The 26,198-nt window shown below is 41.3% G+C and overlaps 1 protein-coding gene across 4 annotated transcripts in view; it reads right to left on the reverse strand.

The window, feature by feature from the left end:
• Window positions 1-26,198, reverse strand: part of APP (amyloid beta precursor protein) — a 366,031-nt gene that overhangs the window by 151,896 nt on the left and 187,937 nt on the right. For all 4 annotated transcript variants that reach the window (XM_090060391.1, XM_090060383.1, XM_090060378.1 and 1 more), the window contains exons 4-5: window positions 11,381-11,493; window positions 8,278-8,471 (exon numbers count right to left, since the gene is read on the reverse strand). In XM_090060391.1, the coding sequence (XP_089916517.1) occupies window positions 8,278-8,471; window positions 11,381-11,493 (307 nt within the window). The remainder of the gene's footprint in view (window positions 1-8,277; window positions 8,472-11,380; window positions 11,494-26,198) is intronic.

Raw genomic sequence — 26,198 nt, forward strand, 5'->3', positions numbered from 1 at the left:
AAAAATCTTGGAGCAGGTGCTCAAGGAACCCATTTCTAAACACTTGGAGGAGAAGAAAGTTATCAGGAACAGTCATCATGGATTCACCTAGGGCAAGTCATGCCTGACCAACCTGACTGCCTTCTATGGCTCTGTGGATGAGGGGGACAGCTGTGGATGTGATATACCTTGACATCAATGAGGGTTTTGATATGGTCTCCCACAGCATTCTTGCAAGTAAGCTAAGGAACTATGGGTTGGATGAATGTACTGTACGGTTGATAGCAAGCTGGCTGGATCATCGGGCTCAGTGGGCAGTGATCAATGGCTCAGTTGGACGTCGGTATTAAGTGGAGTGCCCCAGGGGTCAGTCCTGGGGCCAGTTTTGTTCAATATCTTAATTAACCATCTGGAAAATGAGATGGAGTGCACCTTCATCAAGTTCATAGATGACATCAAGCTAGGGGCAAAAAGTAGTAGAAAAGCTGGAGAGAAGGGCTAGAATTTAGAGAGACCTAGACAAATTGAAGGTTGGCCTAAAAGAAATCTATTGAGGTTCAACAAGGACAAGTGTAAAGTCCTGCACTTATGATTGAAGACTCCCATGCATTGGTACAGGATTGGGACCCACTGGCTAAGCAGCAGCTCTGCAGAAAATGACCTGGGGGTTACAACGGACAATCAGATGGATATGAGTCAGCAGTGTACCCTTGTTGCCAGGAAGGGTAACAACGTAGTGGGCTGCATTAGCAGGAGTGTTGCTATCAGATTGAAAGAAGTAATTGCTCTTGTCTATTCTGAACTGGTGAGGCCACATCTAGAAAACATTGTCCAGTTTTGGGCCCGCCACTACAGAAAGTATATGGACAAGTTGGAGAGAGTCCAGTAGAGGGCAACAAAACTGATTAAGAGCCTGGGGCATGTGACTTCTAAGGAGAGGTTACGGGACCTGGGTTTATTTAGTCTGCAAAAGAAAAAACTGAGAAGGGGTGATTTGATAGCAGTCTTTAACTACCTAAAAAGGTGGTTGCAAAGAGGATGGAGCTACACTGTTCTCAGTGGTGGCACATGATAAAACAAGGAGCAATGGTCTCAAGTTGCAGCAAGGGAAGTTCACATTGGATATTAGAACATTCTCACTAGGAAGGTGGCAAAGCATTGGAACGGGTTACCTAGAGAGGTGGTGGAATCGCCATCCTTGGAGGATTTTAAGGCCTGGCTCAAGAAAGCCTTGGCCGGAATGATTTAGTTGGGGATGGTCCTGCTTTGAGGAGCAGGTTGGAATAGATGACCTCCTGGGGTCCCTTCCAACCCTAATTTTCTGTGATTCTATAAGAAAGTCTGAAGAAAATGAGTATTCATCTTGAAGAAAGATGCCTGAAGGGAAACATGATAACAGTCTTCTAATATGCAAAAAAAAAATATAAAGGGAATGTGATCCTATGTGTTCTCAATGGCCACTGAAGGAAAGACAAGAAAACTAGCTACACTTAGCAAAAATGACTTAATATATATATATAAAGTTGTCTACTGATGAAGGTTGGGAAGCATTTGAACAAGCTGCCAAGGGATTTTGCAAGATCAGCCTTTGTTAGCAATTTCTGAGAACAAGGTAGACAAACATCTGTTGCAGATATCTAGATATACTTGATCATGCCTTGGTGAGAAGGTTGGATCTAGATGATCCTGAGGTCCCTTTAAGTCCTACATTTCTATGACTGTGTACCTGGATCCATTCAGAATGCACTGGAAGCAATGGGTAACTTGGTATGGCACGGGTGTCTGCGCAGATATGGCTAGACTGTAGACACTAGAAGAATTAGCTGGAAAAAAACCGGAAACTTAAGGCATGTTTAGACATATTTATGGCTTGCCTGAATAAGCTATTTTACATTTAAAAAGGAACATATGAAAAAAATAATGCTTCACAGTTGGGTTAACGTTGTGGGAACAGCCTGATCAAGGATGTAATATGTTTCTAATCTTGATATTTTGTTTTCAGTAAATCCATTTTTTTTAAATGGGAAACACAGACCTATAATCTCTTTTGCTTTGAGGTTTTTGAGTAAGCTCTTTGGGTGTGGACCTATACTAAAAGTCCAAGAGATGTCTGCCTACCTCTCTTCATTCAGCTTAAATTTCCTGATATGAAGCTTTTTTGCCTGCAAAGCTTATAGTTTGGGCAAATATATAGGACATCTTTTAATGGATGATCCTTTAAAAGCACCAAACAAAAAGTATGTAAGAATGTGTATAGCTGGAGGGTGGGGGTCCTAACACAAGAAAAACTGCCTATTTCAAAGTTGATAACTTTGCAGCCAAATAAGAAGTTAAATGCATAGGCGACTGGTGGGGGGGGGGGGCACGGGGCAGGGGGCACATGCCCCTGCCCCCTCCTGAACTTGGCCACTGCCGGCTTCTGCAGGCGGTCGCCCGTGCAGTTGCCGCTCAACACCCCGCCACCACTGGCTTCTGCAGGCAATCGCCTCTTGGCATCCCACCACTGCTGCTCACAAACTGTGCCCCCCAGTCTCAGGAGGCACCTGTCTCCCATGGTTAAATGCATGTAAAAAGATGGTTAATGCTCCCAAAACTACAGAATTCAAGTCTAAAAGTTCTAGCTCAGAATGTTTTTGTTTTAATTGGGTGTGGGAAAAATAATTCAGAAGTGCATCACTCATCTATTTTGTTCCAACTTTCCCTATCTCACTGCCCCTAAGAACAAGACTGCTATGATCGAGTATACAAAATTTCTGTTCAGGAAGATTTTGATTTAGATAGTTCAAAGATACCAGAAAAATGGTTTTGAAGGTAAGCTTGAATTCAGCCATCATTACTGCAAAAATAACCATTAACTTCTGCTCTTTCTATCAAGTGTCACACTGTGTCACACAATATGTGTCTTAGACATATACCCATGGTAGTATTTTGCCCTCTGGAAGGCTTCAAGATAAGAGGAATTCTGTAAATGCAGTATTATCTAATTATATTGAAACTATGTGGATCTAAATAAATATTTCAAGCAAACGAAGCTGAATCTGTGGCCTTAAAATATTAGGCAAGTATCTACATCCTTATACTTTGATCTTAAAATGAAAATACACAAGTCCAAATTTTGATCATGCTCTATAATGTAGCCATAGTTATAACACGTAACATGCTAGATTTTATACATTGCTTTTGTCATCTCATTGAGCATAGTTCACTTCTAATGAAGCATTTTAACATATTCATGGTTGAAGTAGGGAAACATTTCTGTAACTTGATATCAAGAGTCCATAAGTTTCATGCATTAATAAATCTCACTAGTGTTTTTGGCTCCAGCATAAAGTGGTGGGATGTATTTGGGGCTAGGGACAGAATTAACATATAAACTGGTACAAGTGACTGGAAACTGGTTAAAAGCTGTAACACAACAAAAGTTCAATGCACATAAACCGCTTTCAAAATGGCCAAAACCAGTTTAAGGTAAATCTGGATGGATGTGGTATCAGATTGAACTAATTTAGGTTCAGTAAACCATTTTAACTTCTGGCCTGAATCACCTCCAGATTCAAGTTAACTCACAGCCCCCAGCATCACACGGTGCTTTGCACCTCCCCTACAAACCCCCTCCCCATCACCTTACAGGGTGAGGGGGGCTAGCCTTGGGCCAAACTGGCTACTCCAGTTAAGCAAGAAGGCATGCTCTAGTGCCACCTGGCTTCTGGCCTGGGCCACTGCAGGCATGTGGCTGCATTTCTGGAATAAAAATTAATGGCTGTTCACTTGCTTATCAATTCAATTTATGAAGCTTAGACTAACCTATAAAAATTGAATTGATTCAGCCCCAGACTTTTTGACTGTTGCACTTAGCCTGGGAGTTGAGAAGACAACAAATCAAATGAATGACTTAGTTCTTAAATAGGGATCTACAGAATTTGAGGCAGCTGACCCCAGATATTGTGATTCAAGCATGGCCATCTCCTGGGAGGGGTGGGACTTCTGGGGTTCCTTGGCCATTCAGACCCAAGGAGGAGGGAGAGAAGGGGGGGAGGGTGGGCCGGTGCTCTGGCATGATAATCTTTCCCCTCTCCCTTCCACTGAGCTTCAGGACACCAGGGCTTCCTGCTGTGTTCCATTTTTGCAGTGCTCTTCCCTGCTCACCCGTCACTCGCTCCTGAGCCATTTTTGTGCTTTTTCATGGGGACCAATCAACTTTGCAGTTTGTTCGAAAATAGCAAAATCATAAATTTGGTAGGTTTCTATTCAAAAGGTAGATCAATTGTTCAGCTCTTCAGCTTAATCAAGGTATAAATCACCTCATATAGCAACCTGGCCTTTCCTGATTCACTATGCACATGTCTCTATATCCAAAAAATTACTATTATCTTGTAATGTTAAAGTTTAATTCAAATATAGCTCTACTTGATCTTCTTACAGGTTACTAGTTTTCTAAAATTATTCCTGACTTCCCCAATTTCAGCTGGATCTTTTTTATGATGAGACAGAACACGGACATGCATTACATTTATAGCTGGAGAAATCCCGCTAGACCCTGGGAGCATGCCAGCATTTGTGCAGTTTCTCCTGAGGAAAAATGTCAGATTTAGGAGGGAGATGTTCTTTCAATGATGAAAACTGCACCACCTGCAGGAACAAACATCTGTATGCTTCCCCACTGGTCCCTGGGAAGAGTTAAGCAGATGATGCTTCCTGCTCTTTGCCAGGCTGGATGACCTTCTGGGGAAGGTGCAGAGCCTCTCCCTGATACTCCACTCCTCCTTTAGAAGGGAGGGATCCTGGTGGTCTAGGGAAGGCACAGGGAACCTTTACCTGACATTCTGCTTCTCCTATATACTGGGAAGAGTTAAACAGCAGCTTCTTCCCATTTTTTTTTTCCTAGACTGGGATCACCCCAGTGCAGGAAGCAGGGAAGAGGAAGTGGCTACAGGCTGAAACATCTGTACATTCCCTTTTTGGAAAAAAAAATTGGGAAATTTTCAGGGCTAGAAATTTGCAGAGCTAGAAATTAATGCCTGTCTATATACTGTGTATGCTTATCCAGTTAGGCATGAAAGTCATCCAAAATAAACAGATCATTTAGACTGCTTTGCAAACTTCCCTTGTATTTCCTATCATGAGATCATTAGCAAGCATTTTTACTTTCAGGTATTTTGAGACCTCTTTGGGCAAACATCTTATAAACTTTCACTTGTGCAATTCTTCTCTTAAAATGGAAGACATTAGTGTGAGAGAATTGTAAACATTTTCTTCTCCCACCATTCGTAGGCCACATTTACCATAATTTGAAATTCAAACAGCAATGCATAAACCAAACATATAGCAGTTACATAATGATTCTATGAGGGCTGTCCTGTAATCTTCCTTAACATGAATTCCATTCCATGGGCTGCTATTAAAAGTACTGATCAAGAACTACCAAAAACCCACAAAAGTTGGATGATGCATCACCATCTCCCACTGTCCTCATCCAATCCAAGTCCCTGCCCCCTACCCCCCGCCCCCCCCCCATTAAAGCAAGACTGCCGGGCTGGCAGCCAATGAGCAGTTCACATGCAGATCCCCACGCTCCCACCTGGTTTCTACCATCCCCATTATTCCAGCTGTTGCAGCAGCCAGGGCCTCTGGGGAAGGATAGCATGGCAGGAGGCACAGAGAGCTTCCTGCCTGCACAAGAAGGTGGGAGGAGAATCACTCACTTGGTGGTGGTGGTGGCAGCACGGTAGTGGTGGCAGTAGCAGCAGGGACAGCTTGTAACTTTGGGGAGAGGGGAGAAGTGGGTTCATGCTGCTCACATAGCAGCAGTAGGGGGTGAAGATGGAATTGCCTGACCAGGGGTGGCAGCAAGGATGGGGAAGGAGGAGGGAGAGGGGAGAATTGCTTGCAAGGTGGTGTAAGTGGGGCAGCTTGTGCAGTGGGAAGGTGAGAGGTAGGGTTCTGCATGTGGCTGGCATCCCAGGGAGCCTTCGTAGCTTGCAGCATGCAGCTCCTGTGGTGTGCAGCCTAGAGCCCCAAAACTTTGTAATGTGCAACCCCTGAAATTTGGGGCAACCCTGCCTTAAAGGACTGAAATACAGTGTCAGTGCTTTGCCAGCTAGCGTTTAATGCCCATCATGATGTGTTTTCTAATACTTTAATATTGTATTGCCATTCCCTTACTTCATTTATCATCATCCTTCAATTTCACATCTTTCAAACACTTATAAGGCAAATAATGACCTTATCTTAGTCATAACTCAGTCAGACTTTGCACATTTTATCACCATTAATCTTTCCTCATAATTTAGCCTATTTATCCTCTAATCATTTTCGTTGTTCTTCTCCAAACTCCTTCTAGTCCACCAATCTTTCTGATTATTAGGGATGGTGAAGCAAATGCATAAGATGTGATGAGATTAAAAGGATTTCACTCATCTCGATCTCAATTCTGATTTGTTCTTCCTCTGTAAAAACAGACATCATCTGCATCCAAAACTAAGCTGGACTCCTATTTTACTGCAGTATCTTATGATGTCACCAAGGACTATGGGGCAAAAACAGGATCATAAACCTAGTTATTAGTCTACTTAAAAGGTGGTATTTTTCACTGTTTTAAAGTCGATTTATCAGAGATTTTTAAGTCCAACAGAGCTGCATTTAGTTTTTACTCATACGGTGCAGTTAGTAAGATGGTAACAAACGTTGTGTCAACACTATGGCACACAGTGGTACAATATGCTTTAGTCTGTACGTGTTGGTGATCCTATATTTCTAAGGAAACCATATCTGTTCCTATCTGCAAAGGCAAAACCAATCCTAATCCATGTTGTTTTATAGATAAATCCTGTATGTCTTGCAACTTCCTTTTCTTGATTGTAACGATGGGTGCTTATACAGCTTACATTTTTTGTACGATCGAGCCCCTGAAAGTGCTCTACAGCCATGACATAATACATATGCAAAGCTGTAGAGTGCTTTTAAAATGGCCAATTGTGTGAAAAATTATCCCTGGTCAAATGAGGCAATAGATGAAGGTGCTCTAAAGCACAGTGCCTTAGGGAAGTTGTGTTTCCTCTAGGATCAATTTTTCACATGGGGCTGCCAGTGGGGAATGGATCATAGAACTGCTGGCTGTTTTGCCATGGCTGCAGCTGGTGGGGAAGGGGGACAGGGTGCAACACAGCACCCGTGCCTTGAGGGCCTCTCAGCTACCCTGGCTGTGGTATTTGGCTGTGGTATTGGAGGGAGTTGGCCAGGCCCTCAAGATGAGGGGTGGCTCCCATCTTCCACCCCTCACCCAGGCTTCTTGACAGTGGTAGCACAGAGCTGCTGGCTGCTTTGCTGTGGCTGGAGCTGGGTGGGAGGGGGGGTGGGGAAAGTCAGGCTGTTGGGGAAGATGGCAGGGTGGAAGAGCCCCTTTGCCTCTCAGGTTCAGGTTGGCTTACCCCAATACCCAAACCAGGGTAGCAGGGGAGGTTTGCAAGATGAGGGAGCTCTGTTCTATTCTGCTTCACTCCCTCCCTGAGCTCCAGCTGTGGCAAATCAGCCCGCAGCTCTGTGCTGGCTGCTCCCTCCCACCCCCTTGTTGACGGGCCCTGAGTGGAGGTAGAGCAGGAACTGGGGAGATGGGAGGTTCAGCAGCCTCTTTGGAGGATGCTGGAGTGCTCACACCAGCTTGCCAGGGCCAGTGGAGGCAGGCTTCAGCACCCATCCACACCCCTGCCAACCAGTGAATGACTGTAGGCAACCTATAGCACAGGGAGTATCGAAATCAGAATGTGCTTTATTGTAGTTGGCAGTTTAATTATTTTTTCTTAAAATGCCTTTCATGTTCAGGGGGACAACATAAATGTAAAAGCATCCCTACTAAGATATCATCAAAAAACTAACACCTAAATATGAAAAGAGGCTCAAAATGACTTCTTATTGCCAATTATGTTGGTTGTGTACACTTTCAGTCCATCTAACTTGCACAGGGAAAATAAGTCTCTGAGGCCTCACAATGGCATCAGTTTTTGATTCTCATGTGTTTGGATGTACACTTTGGTGTTTCAGCTGCAAAAGCATGCATGAATGTTTAAACTCTAATATAAGTTGAAAGGTATTGAAAAATGTGTTACTTAAAAATTTTGTAAAGAAGCAGCTCCAGAAGTTTGAGTTACTTCATGTTTCAATCAACATGTAATTCCAGCAAATTTACTTGTAAGCTGCTCGCTTATAGTCTTCCAAATAGTCTTTGACAGTTTTTAGTGAACTGGAGGGGGACGCGGAGGTGGGGGAGTGGAAGAACGCCATAAACAATCCACGCACTCTTACCTTCCATCTGCATAGTCTGCATCTGCACCTCCCCACCAGACATCGGAATCATCTTCTTCAGCATCAGCTGAATCAACATTATCACTTTCATCCGTTAATGGACAGCACACAAACTCCACACCACGGAACTTGTCAATTCCACAGGGCAGCAGCATTCCGTAATCATGCAGATTCATACTCTTTTCACTACAGGACTACAAAGAGAACAACAATATCGTTACACAACAAGCTGGCCAAGGAAAAGCTGGCACAGACTTTAAGAAAACAACAGAAGTCTGTACAGCCTCCTCAAGATGCAGTTAATTTATTAATTGGACTTTGTGCTGCTGTGACAAACAAATTAATTGTGTGGTCATTTGTGTTATACTGCCTACTGGTGAGCCATTTAAAAAAAAAAGCTTTGCTACTTCAGTTTTTCTGAAAAACTTGTAAGCTGCTCGCTATGTCTTGTTTTTCTGCTGTTAAAAACAAGACATAGGAAACTTTGCTTGCCCTGTTTATCCAGTTATGTTGATAAAGACTCCATTGAAAAAGTAATTAGTACATCAAACATTTGATATGTTGGGGTTTGATACTTCCTTTTACATGCAATGGAAAATGGTCTATTTTTAAAGAAAGAGCTCTTCTAATTTAAAAGGTAGCACAAGGTACTAAAAGACAAGGCCACACAGAACATGTGGAAAAGAATGCTGTTAAATAGCCTAACAACTCTTCTCTAGGCTATGTCATTATAAGCTAGGGATAATATTACAGAGGTAATATACATACTATACACACAAAATGGTAATTTGAACCTCCACTAAGCTCCCAGTTTACCTTTAAAATGGTGTGGAGTAAGCTATCATCATTTGGGCACATCATGACACTCACAAAAATAAGTTTAACTTTATCTTAAACAAAATGTCACTGACTTCTAAAGTTATACGCTCTATGCTTAGTATCAGTTGTCCTTTCCTATTCCAAGCCTACCATCTTTCTTTTTGGTCCATGTCAACCTTTTCTGTATTGCAACAATTCTCGTATTAGACCAAAAATTCTTTGGGGGCAGAAGTCATGTTGAATTGCTGCATGGCACAACCCAACAATACAGAAGACAAAAATCAAGCATTAACAGTAAATTGTTTGTTTAAAAAGAACAAAAGGTAGATTAAATCTGCCATATGCCAGGTGGGACAAATATTTATGGGGCATGAGTTATTTAAGCAGGTAGAAGTAACATTACAGATGTAATGTTGTTCTGTAATAGAACAGCATTCAGGAATCTGCTCAATAACACAGTTGATTTTTATGAAAAGTGTGTGACTGTAGTTATATGTTGTAACAGAAGCAGAAGGCTGGGGAGAAGAACCTTTTGAAGGAATGTCAGACTATAGAAGGGGTTGTGGGTAAGGAGTGGCTTAAAAAGCAAGGCATCATCCTTATGATTCTCCCTTCGCACTGCTTGACACTGCCAAAAGGGACAGATCCAGGTGCTTAAAGCCTCCCAACTAAGGAAAGAAACCCACAAACACTACAACCCATGTGTAACAGACAGGAGTTTACAGTATGGTAACAACAAAGATATGAAGCCTCAACCTGAGCTTTATATGACATGTCAAGTAAAAAAATGATATCACTTATGAAAACATACGGTATTGACTTGAATACAAGTCAAGATCCATTAACATGAAGAAAAAAGTTTCTTGTTTTAAATTTGCATATGAGGAAATTGCATTAAATACACTGCCCACCATTGAACTGCCGCTAAAAGTAGGATGTGTTCAGTAATGGAAACCAACTATGAAGCTGATTAAATGCACCCAACACTGATCATAACTATAAAACACATAGCAAATATGGGGCAAATGTTGTGATGGGAACCTACTTCAAGGACAGGTTAGTACAATCCATCTAAAGAAGATATGTGGTAGTGCCCAATGAGCGTAGTCCCCCTCAGTGTCAAATCTTTTTCAAGTCATAGTAAGCCACTACACTGCACACATGCTGAATACATTTTGACTTCCTCTTCACACTCACATCTGAGCTGCACCTTTCTTTCCCATTTCCAGTTACTCCTGTTTCTTTATCAGCCTTAAAGATCTGGCAAACACCACCAAATGGAGTCCCAAACAATCTGCCCAGAAACCCACTGTCATCTCCTCCCTCAGCATCTCAGATGATTAGAGTTGCTGCACCGTATGTGAGGTGGACCTGGACCAGGTTGCCTGCACTTTATCTTAATATACTTTTTTTGAGCATCACAGGACTCCTGACAAGAATACCCAGTTCCAGTTTGGAGTGGGGCTAATTAGCACAGGGCTCCTTTGTGTGTATGTGTGCGTTGGGGGCGGTAAATCTGGAGAACGCACATACTGAACAGTGCTGAGCTGCGAAGCCCAGCCCAGTGAAATATATTGTAAATCATGCGCCTTTTGGTTTTGAATTATCATCATGCATAGTTTGTACTTTCTCTAAGTAGGTGCTAAAGAGCTACTTAAAAGTGTGTTTATGGAGCATGTGCACTAAATTTTCCAGCATTTGCAAAAGTGGCCAAAAATATCATTTCTTGGTGATGGGTACTTTATGCATATTGCTACAGATATTTATTCCAAGGTCAGTTTTTCAAATTTTCTCTTTCTTTCCATGTGCTCAGGGACAGCAGGGTCTCACAGTAATGAGGGGAGAAAGGGCTGCAGGGGGAAGAATCTGGTGGGGGAAGGGGAAGGCAAAGAGACACCTGACCCTGCGGATTTATTTTCCCTGCTGTAACAGTTGGAGGGGGGACATAGTCAAGGCAACCTTCCAATAATTAGATTCTATACCTGGAAAATTATGTCACATTTTTCATATATGGAATCACATTATTGAGAAGGCATCTTATACATAGAGTTGCCTTATGTTGGAGTAAACATGACAATGCATTACACAAGAAGTTTCCTCTTTTCTCTAACTTCAATCACCAAATTGCTACCATCCATTGATAAATATTTAAAAACGAAGCTTCATCCTTTCTGCTCTCCCCAGATAACACTGTTCTAACTAAACTAAACCCCTCCCCCTAAGAAAATGCTATAGCTTGAAAAAAAAGAACAGTTAGGAATCTGTAGATAGTTATATACTGCACCTCTTTCGCAACCGTGTGCCAATGCAGGTGGGTTTCACATATATCCATCCTTTCCTGGTGAAGGAACTTGCACTTATCGGGCACCAGAAGGGCATCACTCACGAACTCACCAACTAAAAGAAAACAATTTGAAAGCTTCATATCACTCAGGTTCTCTCAGAATTGTAGTTTCTAAAACTTAGTAACGCACAAGCAGACCTTGAATGCATGGGGATTAGCACAAAAAATTTCCCTTATGCCCAGTTACTTAATAATTGTACTTTACCATTTTTCCTGAAGAGAAAGCTGAAGACGGTGCTATATGTACCTTTAAGGAAATAGGACACTGAACTAGAAAGTCTACATAATTCCTGTGTTCCTAATATATCATCTTCTAAACCAATTAAAGACTTGTATGAGCTATACCGTAAAGTCTGTTGTTTCTGAGATCTTGTTATTTAGAAAAAAAATAGAGCACAATTCTAAAGAATTTTGGAACACATTTAGAATCTATATACACAGAGCAAACCTATAATTTACTAGAAAATTCTAGAATGACTTGCAACTATTTGGTAATAGTCGTTTTGAGTCATTTAACAATTCTTCACAAATCGAGAACAGTTACTGTGTCACTTTTCCCACTTAGTCCTTTTTCTATATAGTTTTATTAGTAAGCCAGAACACAGATTAACTAGGAAATCTGATGGAACTATGAAGCAGAATTATTCTTAAGTGTCCGTATTATCTAACAGTCACATCTGTATATCTATCTAGTAAATGGGGTAAATATTGCCTCCCTCTCTTTTGGGCACCATACTTGAATTGATCAAAAGTGATCCACTTGATACATAATTTTAAACAATTCACAGTAATGAAAAGCACACTAGGGAATTAATATCTTCAAGCTTTGGTGTTTCTGAGTATGGAAAAACACTGCTTATAAGCAACGCTATACATTATACCATACCCATTGTAATTCTGTTTTATTTTGCCATTGCATTTTTCTTTTTAAATCACAAAGGTATCAGGCACTGGAAAATAAAAATACTCATAAGGAGCTTTGGTGAACTATAGAGATATTGTCTGGATATTGAAAATACATGGTTTGGCTTATGTATATATATCTACTCCCAGAAGTATATTTGCCTTTAGTAAGCTCCAAGAGAGCTCAAGTGCTTACATGCTAAATGAATGGTCCAATAGTTGCCTGCCGCAATAATGGTTAAATGAGTCAGAAAGAAGCAATTAAGTATTTACTACCATGCAGAGGGTCATCTGAGGCAACTGATGGGTTGGCTCTTGAGAATTACTTCTCAGCTAAAAACTCTGCTTTAAAAAAAAGGGAAAAGTTTTCAATATCATAGTTCAGTAAATGTAGGCATGGTTCTTTGGTAGCCACATATGATATTTGTAGCTGAACTAAATTTTCCTGCTGTATTTCTTTGCTTGTGATTTTAAGCCAACAAGGTCTAAAGTCAGCAGATTTCTGGGAGAAAAAGGGTTTTATTATCCTTGTGGGCAAGACCATAATGCCTGCAATTTACTCACAATAACAGTAAAGTTATAAGGACATATTATCCTACATTCAAAATGAGTCTGTGAGCTCCAACCACTTAAATGGATTCATACAACTTACAACACAAAAATCCACAGCTACTGTGAAGCATATTCAGCCTTCACTGCTGCTGGTTTTATATTCAAACTTTACATTGACACTTCAGTCAGTTCACCTTATTTTTAGTTATATTTGCCTTTGCAGGAAAACAACTAATTGCTAATACTCCAACATGCTTAGGCATTTTAAAGGACTGAGGTTCAAGAGGGTAGCAAAACATTATCTTTTAAGAGCAAAAGGACAGCAGCTGCATTTTGGAAACCTCTATAGTCAACATTAGATGCCCAGGACTCTGGAGCAGTCTTTTTTACCATACATTTCTTTAAAATCATAGAAGTCAATATGGAAAGCAGATTAGATACATTGCTACTTTCTTCACTAGCCTGATGGAAGACGGGAATACATTGTTAAAACAAACAATCCCCGATTTAAAAGTAAGGTATATAATTGTTTAGGAAAAACTGTATATAAAAAACTGCATCACTCATGCAGTAATTATATTTTTATATTCAGTTATACAAAAACCCAGCCGATTGCAATAACTGTCTGCGAGCACAAATATTTCACTTACATTTACACTGTAACACTTTGTTTAAACTAAACAGGGTGTTCATGGTAATTTTTTCTGTTCAGCATATATGTCTGTAATTCAAGCAAAAAAAGTAAACTGACATACCACTGAATTACAAAAGCCAAATATACTATGAAGTATTATATGTTGAGAAATACACTATAATTGTGCCTGAAATCGCAGATAATGTCCCATAACTAAGAGTAAGTAGTTCGGTTAATTTTTCATAGCAAAAAAATTAAGCCGATCTAAAAAGAAATACAATTTAATTTTAAGCTGTGCTAAAGGAACATTAGGGGAAGCTTTCATTTGATACATGAACTAAACATCTAGTCGACTGAAAAAAATAAGTTAAAAGTAGATGGGTATAGTATATGCCTATAGAAGAGATTTAGGGCTAATCTGCATGGCTTTACAAGCATTTCCTTATTTTGATTGAAAATGATCCCCTTTTCTTTGCTTACTGTTACACATCAATTATTCCTTCTCCTCCACACTTACTTTATTTTAATAAGCACCTTGTAAGCACCTTCGGCTTTTGAAACCCGAGTTTGATGTTTAACTAACTGCCTAATGCTAAAAACATTCCAATCATTTCCTTACTCAGTTTGCTGCAGGCAAACTATACACCTCTGGTGCTGCTTCAGATAGCAGATAAAATTCACCGTTCAGGTTCCATTGTGGTTTCTAAAGGTTAATGTTAAAGCATGAAGAGCTAGAGCAGAAAAGCAGTAAGAAGGAAGCAAATATTAAAGTAGTATATCATAACGTGACTACTTTTCAGAGGAAAAGAAAACCCTGTATAATGAAGTAGTAGGCAACCATCAATCTTCTGATCATGGTGTACCTATAAGAGGTCTTGGCAGGTGCCTGATTTATCTGTTTGTGGCTGACAAGTGAAATTCAAGAGTGACACAGCTTGCTACAAGTATCACAGATCCATATGTTGTTTAAACTGGAGTCCAAATCTACAGTGTGCTGCTTCCTTCTTTCTTGCTTTGTTTCCATCTTTTGGATCAAAGCCGCTTTATATTGAGCTACACCCAGGCTAGGGACAGACATTACACACAAACCAGGTTAAAGTGATCAGAAATTGGTTTAAACCTGTAACAGAACAGATGTTCACTGTCCATAACAGGCTTCAAAATGGCTGAAACCAGTTTAAGATAAACCTGGCTGAATGTAGTATCAGACTTAACTGATTTGGCTCAAACCAGTTTATGCAATGTCTGTCCCAGACCCCTTGCTGGTTTAAGATAAACCAGACACCCCCAGCATGCTCTCTGAGCTGGGCAGGGCTCTCTGCTCCACAGCAGGGCTGGCCCCTCCCCCCCCCATTCCCTGGCGGAAGCTCCAGAAGAGATTTGCAGATGTAGCTTTGCCTCACTTCCCCTGCCCTACTCCCCCCTCACTGCTTAAGCAGGAATCCCAACCCCTCTCTCCCATCTCCCACAGCCTGGCCCCAGCCCCACAGACCCTAGGCATGTGGTATGCTAGCTAATGCTGAGAGGTGTCTGTGTCTCTCTCCAATTTCACTGGGACAGACGGACAGAACAGTGCCAGCTGAGGGCTATTTGGAACTAAAGAACAGGTCAGCCAGTAAGCTGTTTAAGAAGAGTTTGAAGTAATGGAGACAGCCTATTGTTTTGCTAATGAAGTGATAATCACTGTTATCATCCCCCTGCTGGCTTGCTCGCCTGTCAGTTTGCTGCAGACAGTACAGGCAGTCCTCGACTTATGACTTTGACTTACGATGAACAGCACTTAGGACATTTATAAATTGACACCCTGTTTCAACCTTCTGATATGGGTTGGACTTTACAATGCTGGATACAATTGCATCCAGCTGGTAAGCATGGTGTGGTAAAAAGGAAGGGGGAAGGGAAATGGTGTGTGTGTGTGTGTGGGGGGGTGGAGATCAAGCCCCCCCATGGTGAAGGAGGAGCTAGGGCTGAGGCTGGGGCAAGTTGCTCATCTGGCAGCTCTTGTCACTCATCTGGGAGGGCATGGGTGGGAGGGATGTGCCCCCACATCTATGCAGGGTGGGGCAGCCAGGGCCAGCTACCTCCAGACAAGTAGCACGCAGTGGCAGAAGCATCCCCCCTGCCATCCGGACAAGCCACAGCTCCATCCCATGCCCGCCCTGTCCCAGCTGGATGAGCAAAGGCAGGGCATGGGGGAGGCATATGCCCCCAAATTGGTGTGGGGCAGGCAGGGCTAGGGCTGCACTCTGGGTGGGCAATGGGGCCTATGTGGGGGCTATGGTAAGACTGCCTGTATAAAGAAGCAGAGAGGGAGGTTGAAAAGCTCTGTATCATCAACAGATGCATGCACTACACACACTCCCTGCCTCAGAGTGCTGGCTCAGGGCTGGGGTCTGGCAACACTCCCACCCCTTGAGCAGCCAGTGGCAAAAGCCTAGGACAGTATAGGCAGACCCTCTCTAATCAGAGGTCCTTCTGAGGCCTAGCCACGCCACACCTCAGCTCAGTACAAGGGAAGGGAGGACTGCTCTAGCACTCCCTGGCTTCTAGCCTGAGCCACTTCAGGCACATGCCTGCATTTCTTCAGTCCACATGGAATGTCTGTTCAGTTACAAACCAGTTCAACCTAGTCAGGTTAGACTACCCTGCAAAGATTGAATCAACTGAGGCTCAGGCTTTTTGAATGTCTGTCCCTAGCCCCAATGCCAGACATATACAATATCAAATGGCATTCTGCTTGCTCCTCCCAGCTTTCTGAGGATGTTGAACAACTTCATATAATTTTTGCACACATTGTAGCAGTGCCAGAGAGGGTGACCCCACTTTCTACAGCCATCTTGGATATCACAAAAAAAAAATTCCAGGGGATACAGTTTTCTTCCATTCTCCTGACATGGCTGATCCATCATGACCTGTTCTTGCAAGTGGTTTCTAACCATGTCTGTTCTGTGCACTCTAGTGCCTCTGTGTTTAGTATCCTGCCTTCACACTTTATTTTCAGGATCTTACATAGACAGCTCATGTGGAAGCTGTTCAGTCTCTTGATATGCCTAGCATATGTACTCCGCATTTCTGAACCATAAAGCAGGGATGACAGGACAAGTCTCATAGATTTGTCTTTCACCTTAGCTGATAGTCTGCTGTTATTCCATGCACGTTTCTGTAACAGCCCCAAATACTTAGCTGCTTTCCAATTCTGTTAGTCAGTTTAGTTGGAAGGTCAAGATTCCTGCTGCTCCTAGAACTTAAGTAGCAAAAAACTGTCAGTGGCACCAAGCAATTTAGCCTCCAGAGTGATGTCAGATATTGGTGCTTTTACCCCTTGGTACATAATCAGACTTGCTGAGACTAACTGCCATCCTGAACCTTTTGCATAATTCAGAAAATGTGCCCAAGAGATTTTGCAGGGAAGATTCAGTGTGGGCAACCAAGGCTGTGTCATCGGTACACAGGAAATCTTTCAGAACCAGCTTTTACCTTGGTTTTCACTCTAAATCTTGAGACGTTGAACAAACCATCTAGTCGTATTTGATGATAAATGCTATCATTGTTGTCCTTGAATGCTTGAAGAAGCAGGAATGAAAAGTAGCTGTTAAAAGCATGGAGGCTAAGACACACACCTGTTTCATCCTGTTGCTGATATAAAAGGTGTTTGATTCTTTGTTTTCATACATTACAGTTACCTTAATACCTTGATGCAATGAACAAATGAAGTTCAACAGTTTTGGGGACAACCCACTCTGTTCAGAACAGTAAATAGGCCTTGTCTGCTAACTGTGTTGAAGGCCTTCATCAGACTGTACAGTAGTATTCCGTTTTCTCCACATTTCACTTACACTTGACCAAAAATACCATATTAATGGTGGCATGCCCTGCGTGAAAAGTGCACTGACTTTCAGGATTGTTTTTTTTCCACTTAGAGATTGCACCCTAGGGAGCATGACGCAAATGACAATTGTTTCTGACCATGTTTAACAGAGAGATACCTCTATAGTCGTTATAGTTGCGTCTGTTCCTGTATAACTGTACAAACCTAGCATCTCTGAAATCATGTAGTACCGGTTCCTCTTTCCAACAGAGCAGTATAACTTCACAAAGCTTTCAAAGTAATTCATCATTGGCACATGTGTACATTTTAGCAGGAAAACCATTGTGCTTTGATGAAGTAGTTCTTTCATAAAAGTGCCCACTCTGTAGGCAGCAACATTTTACTGGATGAAGAATTATCCTCAGAATTTTAACAAACAACCTGACCAAGTTGGAGAGTTATTTATTTAAAGCACCAACTTCTACCCACACTTTTGGGGTGGGAGTCTTGACTACAGAGCAACAGCATTGGGAAGGAACACCACATATAGTATCTGCAAACATCACTTTAAACTAGAGCAGTGATTCTCAACCAAGGTGTTAGGCCACCCTGGGGTGCCATGAGATGCTTTTAAGAGTGCTGTTCAATATTAGCAATGTTACACCTACATCACCTACATTACAATATAAATCCAGAGATTTCAAAAAGGAATCCAGACTGTCAAAAACATTCTGACCCACTGTGGCTGTATTGAGCTCTTTGCAATAGAAAAATTGCTCTATTATTTTTCTGTACTCCAAAAAGGAGTGAAAACTAAGAGCCTGTATTTTCTGAGAGGCGCCTTCAATAGAACAAGAGGTATTTCAATTCTGAAAAGATTTAGAACAACTGAGGCTGTTTCACTTTGTACTTTTTTGTTCTTTTTAGTCTCTCTCTACATTTGCTCGCATGTGTGTGCATTTATTTGCTTTCTCTTTATTTAAATTTGCAATTTTTTTAATTGCTCCCAGACAACTGCAGTTTCCTCCTTCTCATTAGTTAGCACTGTTTACCAGCAAGTCACTACCCAGAGACTGTTTTCTCAGCTTGCCCCAGGAACTATATAGTGCTGTGCCTGAAGGCATAGAATAAAGGGTCTACCACTACCACTACCTCCAGGTACTCCTCTCTTCATTTAATAATCTCTCATCTGTTTTGGATTCCTCTGCACTAATTGAATTTTAATTGTACTTTTATGTTTTACAGTGACCCAAGTACTTTCTTATAAATCAGATACACTATTAATAAATATGCATATGAAAAATACAAACATAAAACAATTATCAATGCCCTCAAGTCAATGAAAATACAGTTATAATTACTATGATAATTATCAATTTTACCCTAACTTAGTATTCTCATTTTTGCAATGAATGCTAAGTGCAATAATAAAGCACCTCAGCTTATAGGCTTTTCAGTCTGAAAACAAACAAAAACTTGGCCAAGTGAATTTTGAACATAAATCAAGCCACAATGTATAATAAATCTTGTTTCACCAATGGGCTTTATTTTACCATGTTATTTACAGCTCCTCTGTTCTTCCTTTTGAAATAATTAATGCTGCTTCCTCATGACTCAAGCACTCAGATTGGGGTTTGTATGCATTTTTAAAGGAACATTTAAGTAGCTTTTTGACTTAATCATTCTAAATTCAAACTATGAACATTATTAATACAGAATCATGGCAGAGTAATAAGTCTCCAGCTTTATTTCCATTTTTCAAGTACCACTCTTTATTGTTATATTCTTTACAAAAAGTCCTAATTACAAAAGACAATTCTGTGATATTTGTAGTAGGTTTCTTTGTGGTACCATGCTTTGTTGTATTGTACTAAAGACAACGATTCACATTTTTCAAACTGCCAAAAAAGAGTAAGTTTGGGATTGACCCCATTTTTCTGAACTACCTGCATATTTCATAATTTTTTATAGAATGTTCTTCTCTTTACATTTAGCGATGGTGACAGTATTCCCTTGGCTTCAAAAGGGGACATTCCACCTCCCCAATCTTGAACATGCGCATCTGTGTCTAAGCTCTGGACTCTGCTGAGTGCACTGCAGACTGGGGGCTGCGTGGGGTGGAGGATGAAATAGTCTAGTTTTCACCAGGAAGGCCACATTTTAAACACCTATCCTGGTGTTCCACAAAAAAGAGCATTCCATTTCACCAAGACCACAGAACACCCAGGATATACAGTTAAAATGGAACCGTCTGAGCAAAAACATGATTTACCATCATCCTCCATTTAGGACATATGACATTACAACAGTTTTGATTTCTGTCTCATGACATTTATAAATAATTCAACTTTGCAGTAAATCATGGGTTAAAAGACAGTGATAATAGTGCCAGGACCCAATGTATCCTATTTACTGATAGCAATTATTGGTAAAAATGGTCTTAATTCCAGTAGGAGTACTTACAGGACTGCATGTTTGAATTCCTAGACAGTGAGGGCTGCAACATCTGAAAATTAGGAAATTCCTATAATTCTATTAAATAATTCAGTCTGGTCAGTAGTAAGAGTGGATAAAAGCTATTATTGTTCTGGTAGCCATTTGACATACCACACTTTAGTACTTGATGTTTCTAGATTAATTTTACATTAGGCAAAAGTTCTCAAAAATGAACTCCTATTTGTGGCAGACAGGAAGCCTTGTTCAAAAAACAGAATATTTAGAGCACAGCAAACTTACTGCATCAAGATCCAATCTCTATCTAATGAAGACTTAGGTTTATAGTCATCTGATCAAAAAGGCTATTAAATCCTCTCTAGGAAAAAAAGGCTCACCAAGTAAGCACACTTTAAGAGGATGACTGTCCTATCTGTTTAAGTGGCAGATATGACATCAAGGCAAAAGAAATCAATAGACATGCTATTTTCTGCAAGATGCAGTTTTGATCAGCAGATTTTCTATCCAGTCGTGAAATAGATTAAATGTGTGGACAAGCCCAATAAAGTAAATGCAGACAGCAAAGATAAGCAGATAAGGAACTAGGGATAAAGCAGGATCTGTGATGAAAACCAGACATGGGGTAGAAGACTGGGTTGGGATCAGGATACAGAAACAAATTAGGTTAAAGCTATAGCTCACAATTTTGATATGACATCATATTGGGACTAAAGTGTGAATCAGAATGCAATATACAATGCTTGAAAATTTGGCTCTGGCCCACATCTTAAAAGTTAAAATATTTTATGAGGCAAGATTTCAAGTGACCACAAAGAGAACAATACTCTATTCATAGCCTTCTCATCCCCCACTAAAACAATTTTAAAATGCTTATGTATTTAAGGGAACTTACAGAAGTTACATTTTTCGTGCAATGAAGCCACTGAAAATGCTCTACAGCCTTAATGTAACAAACATGCACAGCTGAAGAGCATTTCTCCCCCACCCTGGCCCCAGCTCCAGGCACAGCAGACTCTGCTGCTGTCAAGATGCTCATGCGAGATGTGGGGGAGAAGGGAGGGTCCCTGCCGCTTAGTCCTGGCTCAGATCCCCCAAACACCGGGTTCCAGGCCAGGTCCGAAAGGCGACTGGGGCTCCATTTCCTTTCCAGCCACCCCACCTCCAGGTGTGGCAGCCATGGATGCTGCTATAAAGAACTTCAGGTGGGGGAAGGAGCAGAGCCCTCTCTGGCCTCAGCTCCAGGCATGGCAGCCTTTGCAGCTGTCAAAACACTTGCTTGGGGAATGGGAGGGGTGGGGAAGGGAGTCCTCCCTGCCACTCAGGCCCGGTCCACCTCCCACAAAGAGCAGGGGTGGCTGAGCTGGGGGGTGGGGGGTGTAACACATGGCAAGGGGAGCTCAGTTCTTTCCCCCCTCTTTCTCCAGCCACCACTGACAGTTGCCAGTTAGCAGGGAGGGCAGGGCTGGGGAAAAGGATGGTCCAGCAGTCTCCTAGGAGGCTGCTGGAGCTCCCACTACCTGCTGGCCAGAGCCAGGGCAAGAAGCACCCCCCCCCGCCATACCCAATGGTGTTCTAACTCATGGTGCTTTGTGTGTATCTAGCTATAGCTAGCTAGCTATAAAATCTACTTTGAGTTAGTCTATAATGTGCAAATCTACCCTGCCTTCTACAACAGCTCTGTGTATTTCTTGACTTTCCAGTATTTTAAAACTGTGTGTGGCTGCTTTGCATACTTCTGATTTAGCTTTGTATCCAAATACATTAGAATCTCATATGGATTCATAGAAGGTAAGTTAATCTTTTAACTAAAGTGCATTAGTTAATCAAAGAAGTATTATCAGTAGTTAGCAAACAATTGCTTAGTTTTGGTTACCATATCTTTCAACATTTTTTAAACTTGTTTTACCTTATCTTTATTCACAGCCTGAAAGAGGAAAACAAGTTTTCTGGATGTTTTAATTCCCACTTGGTTTCTCAGGTTTGAAACCAGACACTAGAACTGAATGTGTTTAATAAATGAATGGTAAAATATTCTTTCCACATCCGCAGAATTGGCTATTGCTATCAAAAGCTGGTTTAGTGTTTCACTGAACAATGGCTCTAAGTGCTTAGCCAATGCCTTCCAACAAGTCAGCCATTTGACTTTCTTTAAACCTTCAGCAGAAAATACATACTGCTTGAATACAATTATTCTATTTAATTTAAACAGTTTTCATAGATTATACTAAATTTAAACCTTAACACATAGGTTACCATATTTTTTGGTTTATTTATGGAAAAAAAGGGTACCATTAGATAAAGCAACGAATGTTAAATTGGCTCTTTTGGCCTGTCTGTGCCCCTGGAGGGTACCTATACCCTTAAGGGCAAATAATGAGTCTCTCTTCCTCCCCTACACCATGCCCTAAGCCTCGGAGGTGGCATCCTCATTGAAATTTCCTTTCACTTACTTAAGCCCCCTTCTAGGGTTCTTTGACCCTCACTGGCCCCACACACTGTCTCTCACTAGGCTCTGGACCCTCACTCATCTCATCCTATATACTCTATACCCCACTTAGCCCCTTCCCTTGGCTGGGGAACACTCCTTGGGCCTTGAGACTACGTCCAGAAGGGCTCAAGGCTTGTAATGCAAACCACAGTATCAACATAAAACAAAGGTCCCTTGGCTGTGTAAAACCTTTCCTTTCCTGCACTGGGAAATTGTCTTTTGTACCCAGGCCTGCAGAGTTGCTCTGTTTCCCCTACCTTCCTGGGTCCTTCAGGAGCACTTCTGCCCTGCTGCAGAGATCTCCTCTCCTTGGGCTCTCAGGGCTAGACTACCTGACAGGATCAGGTACCGGGCTTATCTAGCCCCAGCCTGGCCCTCTTCTGATCAGGTGAGCCTCCAGTCAGCCTCCACACTACCTGGAAGGTGCCTCTCAGGCAGCTTCTCCCCTTCAAGTGGCAGGTACACCACACTGCCCTGCTATATTTGCATACAAGTAAACCTCATTAAATACACTGTCTATCCATACACTGCTGCTAGAAGCAGCATATGCTCAGTAATGGAAACCAGCTATTAAATTGATTAAATGCAGCCAACACTGAACAAGCCTATAAAAACAGCCCATATTTCCCAGGATTCATGACAAGAACACATGGTTCCAGTCATAAGCAGGAGGCTAATCACCGTATGGATCCTTTGTGGGGTATCTGGAGTAAACACACATACTGAGGAGTGCTGAGCTGCGGGGTCATGGCTCAAAACACTGGGGCGCAGCTCAATGAGTTACATCATAAATCATGAATCTTTTGGTTTTGGATTAACATCATGCATAGTCTGTGCCTGTGTACAAGCAGGTACAAAAGTGCTGCTTAAAAATATGTTTATGGAGTACCTATACTAAAACTTGCAGTAGTTTGCAAAAAAATAAAATGTGTCAATTCTGGATGAACTAAATCTATTATAAAAGTGCAAATTACTACATGCACATTTATTTCAAAGTCAGCATTTTCACATTTGCCCCTCACTTCCATGTGCTTAGGGAGAGCAGGATCTGAAAGTAAGGGGTGGGGAGAAGGGGGCCTGCCCCAGTTTTATTTTCCCTGCTGTAGCAGTGGGAGGGGGACAAAATAGACCAACCTCCAATAATTAGATTCCATACCTGGAAAATTATTTTAAAAATATAAATTTTACATATATAGAATTTAATTATTGTGGGGGAGGGCATCTTATATTTGAGTAAATACAGAAAGACAAAAATCTTCAGAGAACTTAGAAGACGTTTATTAATTTACACTAGCAAGGAAACTGACAACATAACTGTGCCATGAACCTACTTCAGACTAAAACTTACTTTAGACTGAACTAAGTTGTAGATCTTACTATTTCAATCTCTTACATGTTGATTTATATGAAGGGAGAACCTTGTAATTTTTTGATTACATTAATTCAGCAGTCTAAATTCAATTCTTACAGGCAAAGGGTAATAAAGCAATATTTTAGTATTCCATAACAGTATGAGTCATTTACATTTTTCTGATGGAGTATTAAACTTAACTTCTGGCTAGAAAGTTGCCCCAAAGGAAATATTCCCACAAGAACATTCAACTCATTCCACTTCATCGTTATCTATAAATTACGACATACATTTTAATAAAATATTACTTTAGGACTTTCAAAACATGGCATATTGACAGCATTCAAGTCTGAACTGTAAGAGCAGAGACAAGAAAACCTTCCACTACCATCCTGTTAAGGTGCATCAAAATGTATACGGACAAGCTATCTTTAGGGGTGGCGTAGCGATTTTAAGTTTGCTATTATGAATTAAGCTTGTTATTATTCATTTATATAGCAAAATAAGTATTTTTATACTTGGGATGTCTGGATGAATGAGTGATTGGTAAAGGCAGAGTAGGCTACACGTTAACAAACAAGTTACCAAATGGTGGACTACGCTAAGAAAAGGCTGAAGATGAGGTTCTAAATCCAATCTGTACCAGGCAAGAATTGCAATACGCAGAAGAAACAAGATTGAAGATACTACTTGCAACACTTCAAGGCTGAAGGCCCCATCTGCACCTGGCATGGCCTACACCAGTGATAATGGAGGAATGTGGTAAACAGAGTGTTTAAGGATCAACACCTGGGAGAGACAGTGATGTGTGATCCTAACCACTCATCAGGATTGAAAAGTACTGGGATTCACACAAATGAGGCACGGAGTCAGGAAAGGTGGAATCAGTCACCAAACACCCAACTTGATGCCCCCTATAAAGGAGTATCAAGAAATTGGGTAACACTCTGTATACTTCACTGGAACTCAGACATGCATCTGTATAAGGCTCTACAGCAACAGACTTTGTTAAGTATAACATCTGCAGAGTAATTTGGGAGTGTGTGTGTGTGTGTGCGCGAGAGAGAGAGAATGTATGAGCGCTCTTTTTAATACTGTAATCAATATATGCAGCATCCTGCCTTATCCCCCTCATTTGAGCAATTGTTAAATTGTGTAATAGTGGGAGGAAATAATTTCTAACTTTTTATAACTTTGGGATAATATGATGACTGCCAAGGACTGCCATTCATGCCAGCCTTGACAACAGTATTTATTATCTTGACCCCTGCTCAGTAGACACCAACTCCAGGGCCCCAGACAGACATTAGACTTCAGATACAGTTAACATGGCCAATTTCCAGCCTTTAAAGACTCCTGTGTGCACCGAACACTCCTCAACTGAGAGCCTCGATCAGATGATTGGAGTTTCCCACCATGTACCCCACTGGCTAGGAGCCCCTGTCAGATGATCAGAGCTCTGCACCACATGCTTCCCTGCCTAAAAGTGCATCATCAGCTGACAACACCACTCAGCCAGTGGTGCACATGTGTACCCTCAGCTGGGAAGTCCAATCAGCTGATCGGGCTCTCAGCTAGGGGAGCACAGGCAGACAAGCTGCCGCAGGGGAAACCCAGGATTTGGCTCACAGTGCATCAGCAATATGGTGTAATGGAGTCTGATGTGGGATTCCAAACTGTACCACCTGCCATGCATGGATGGCATGGCAGGAAATGTGACTGGACCCTGCATCAGATCCCATCATGCTTTACTTTAATGTCTGTCAGGCACCTAGAACTCTGAAAAGGCAACTGGTTCAAGGTTTTATAATCTCTTCTAACAGAACACAAGGTGTATTTTAAATGTTTAAATATGGTCACCTAAAACCTTCTGCAGCCCTACATGTGGAGCCCTTGATGGAAGTCAACTGTACCTCAACCCTTAATGCAAGTGTTTTTGGGAGTGATGGTCAAGATTGACCAAAATGCAGCCTGCACGCTGGATCTGACCCACAGAACTGCATCATCCAGACCATGGAGATGTTGGCATGTGGGGCTGTGTATAGAGCTGGAAATTTGGTGGCTGGAGCAGCAGCGGCTGATGTGGATCCATGAATGGCAACAATGAATGCTGCTACCACCGAATTCTAGCTCTGCACTCCAGATCTAGCACATGAGGCCAGATAAGCTGGGCATCACTGATCTGAAGCATAACGGTTTTACAATACTGCTGGAATGCACTTAGGATTCAGGTGCCTATCACACAGTGTTAGTAAAAAGCAGTATTTATATGGCATTAGAAATGTATATTGTTTCCAAAATGATTAAAACATATTCTCTGCCTCCACTAACCACTGCTATGTTTCTGTTTAAACCTGAAGCAGTAAAAAGAATATTTAAAAAACCTCTCTTTTAAGAATAAGGGATTTTTTGTTAAAGATATAAAAAATTAAATGCATTTTATTAATAATCTTAAAATATCTTTTTTCAATGAGCCAAATTCACACCTAATGAAATTCCCCTAAAGCTAATAAAATTACCTTAGTGGTGATGGTGGATCAGTATCATCAATATAGAAAAAAATATGTT

The sequence above is a fragment of the Crocodylus siamensis genome, chromosome 1, assembly GCF_052110815.1.
Source record: "Crocodylus siamensis isolate JL-2025a chromosome 1, ASM5211081v1, whole genome shotgun sequence".
Taxonomy (NCBI): Eukaryota; Metazoa; Chordata; order Crocodylia; family Crocodylidae; genus Crocodylus; species Crocodylus siamensis.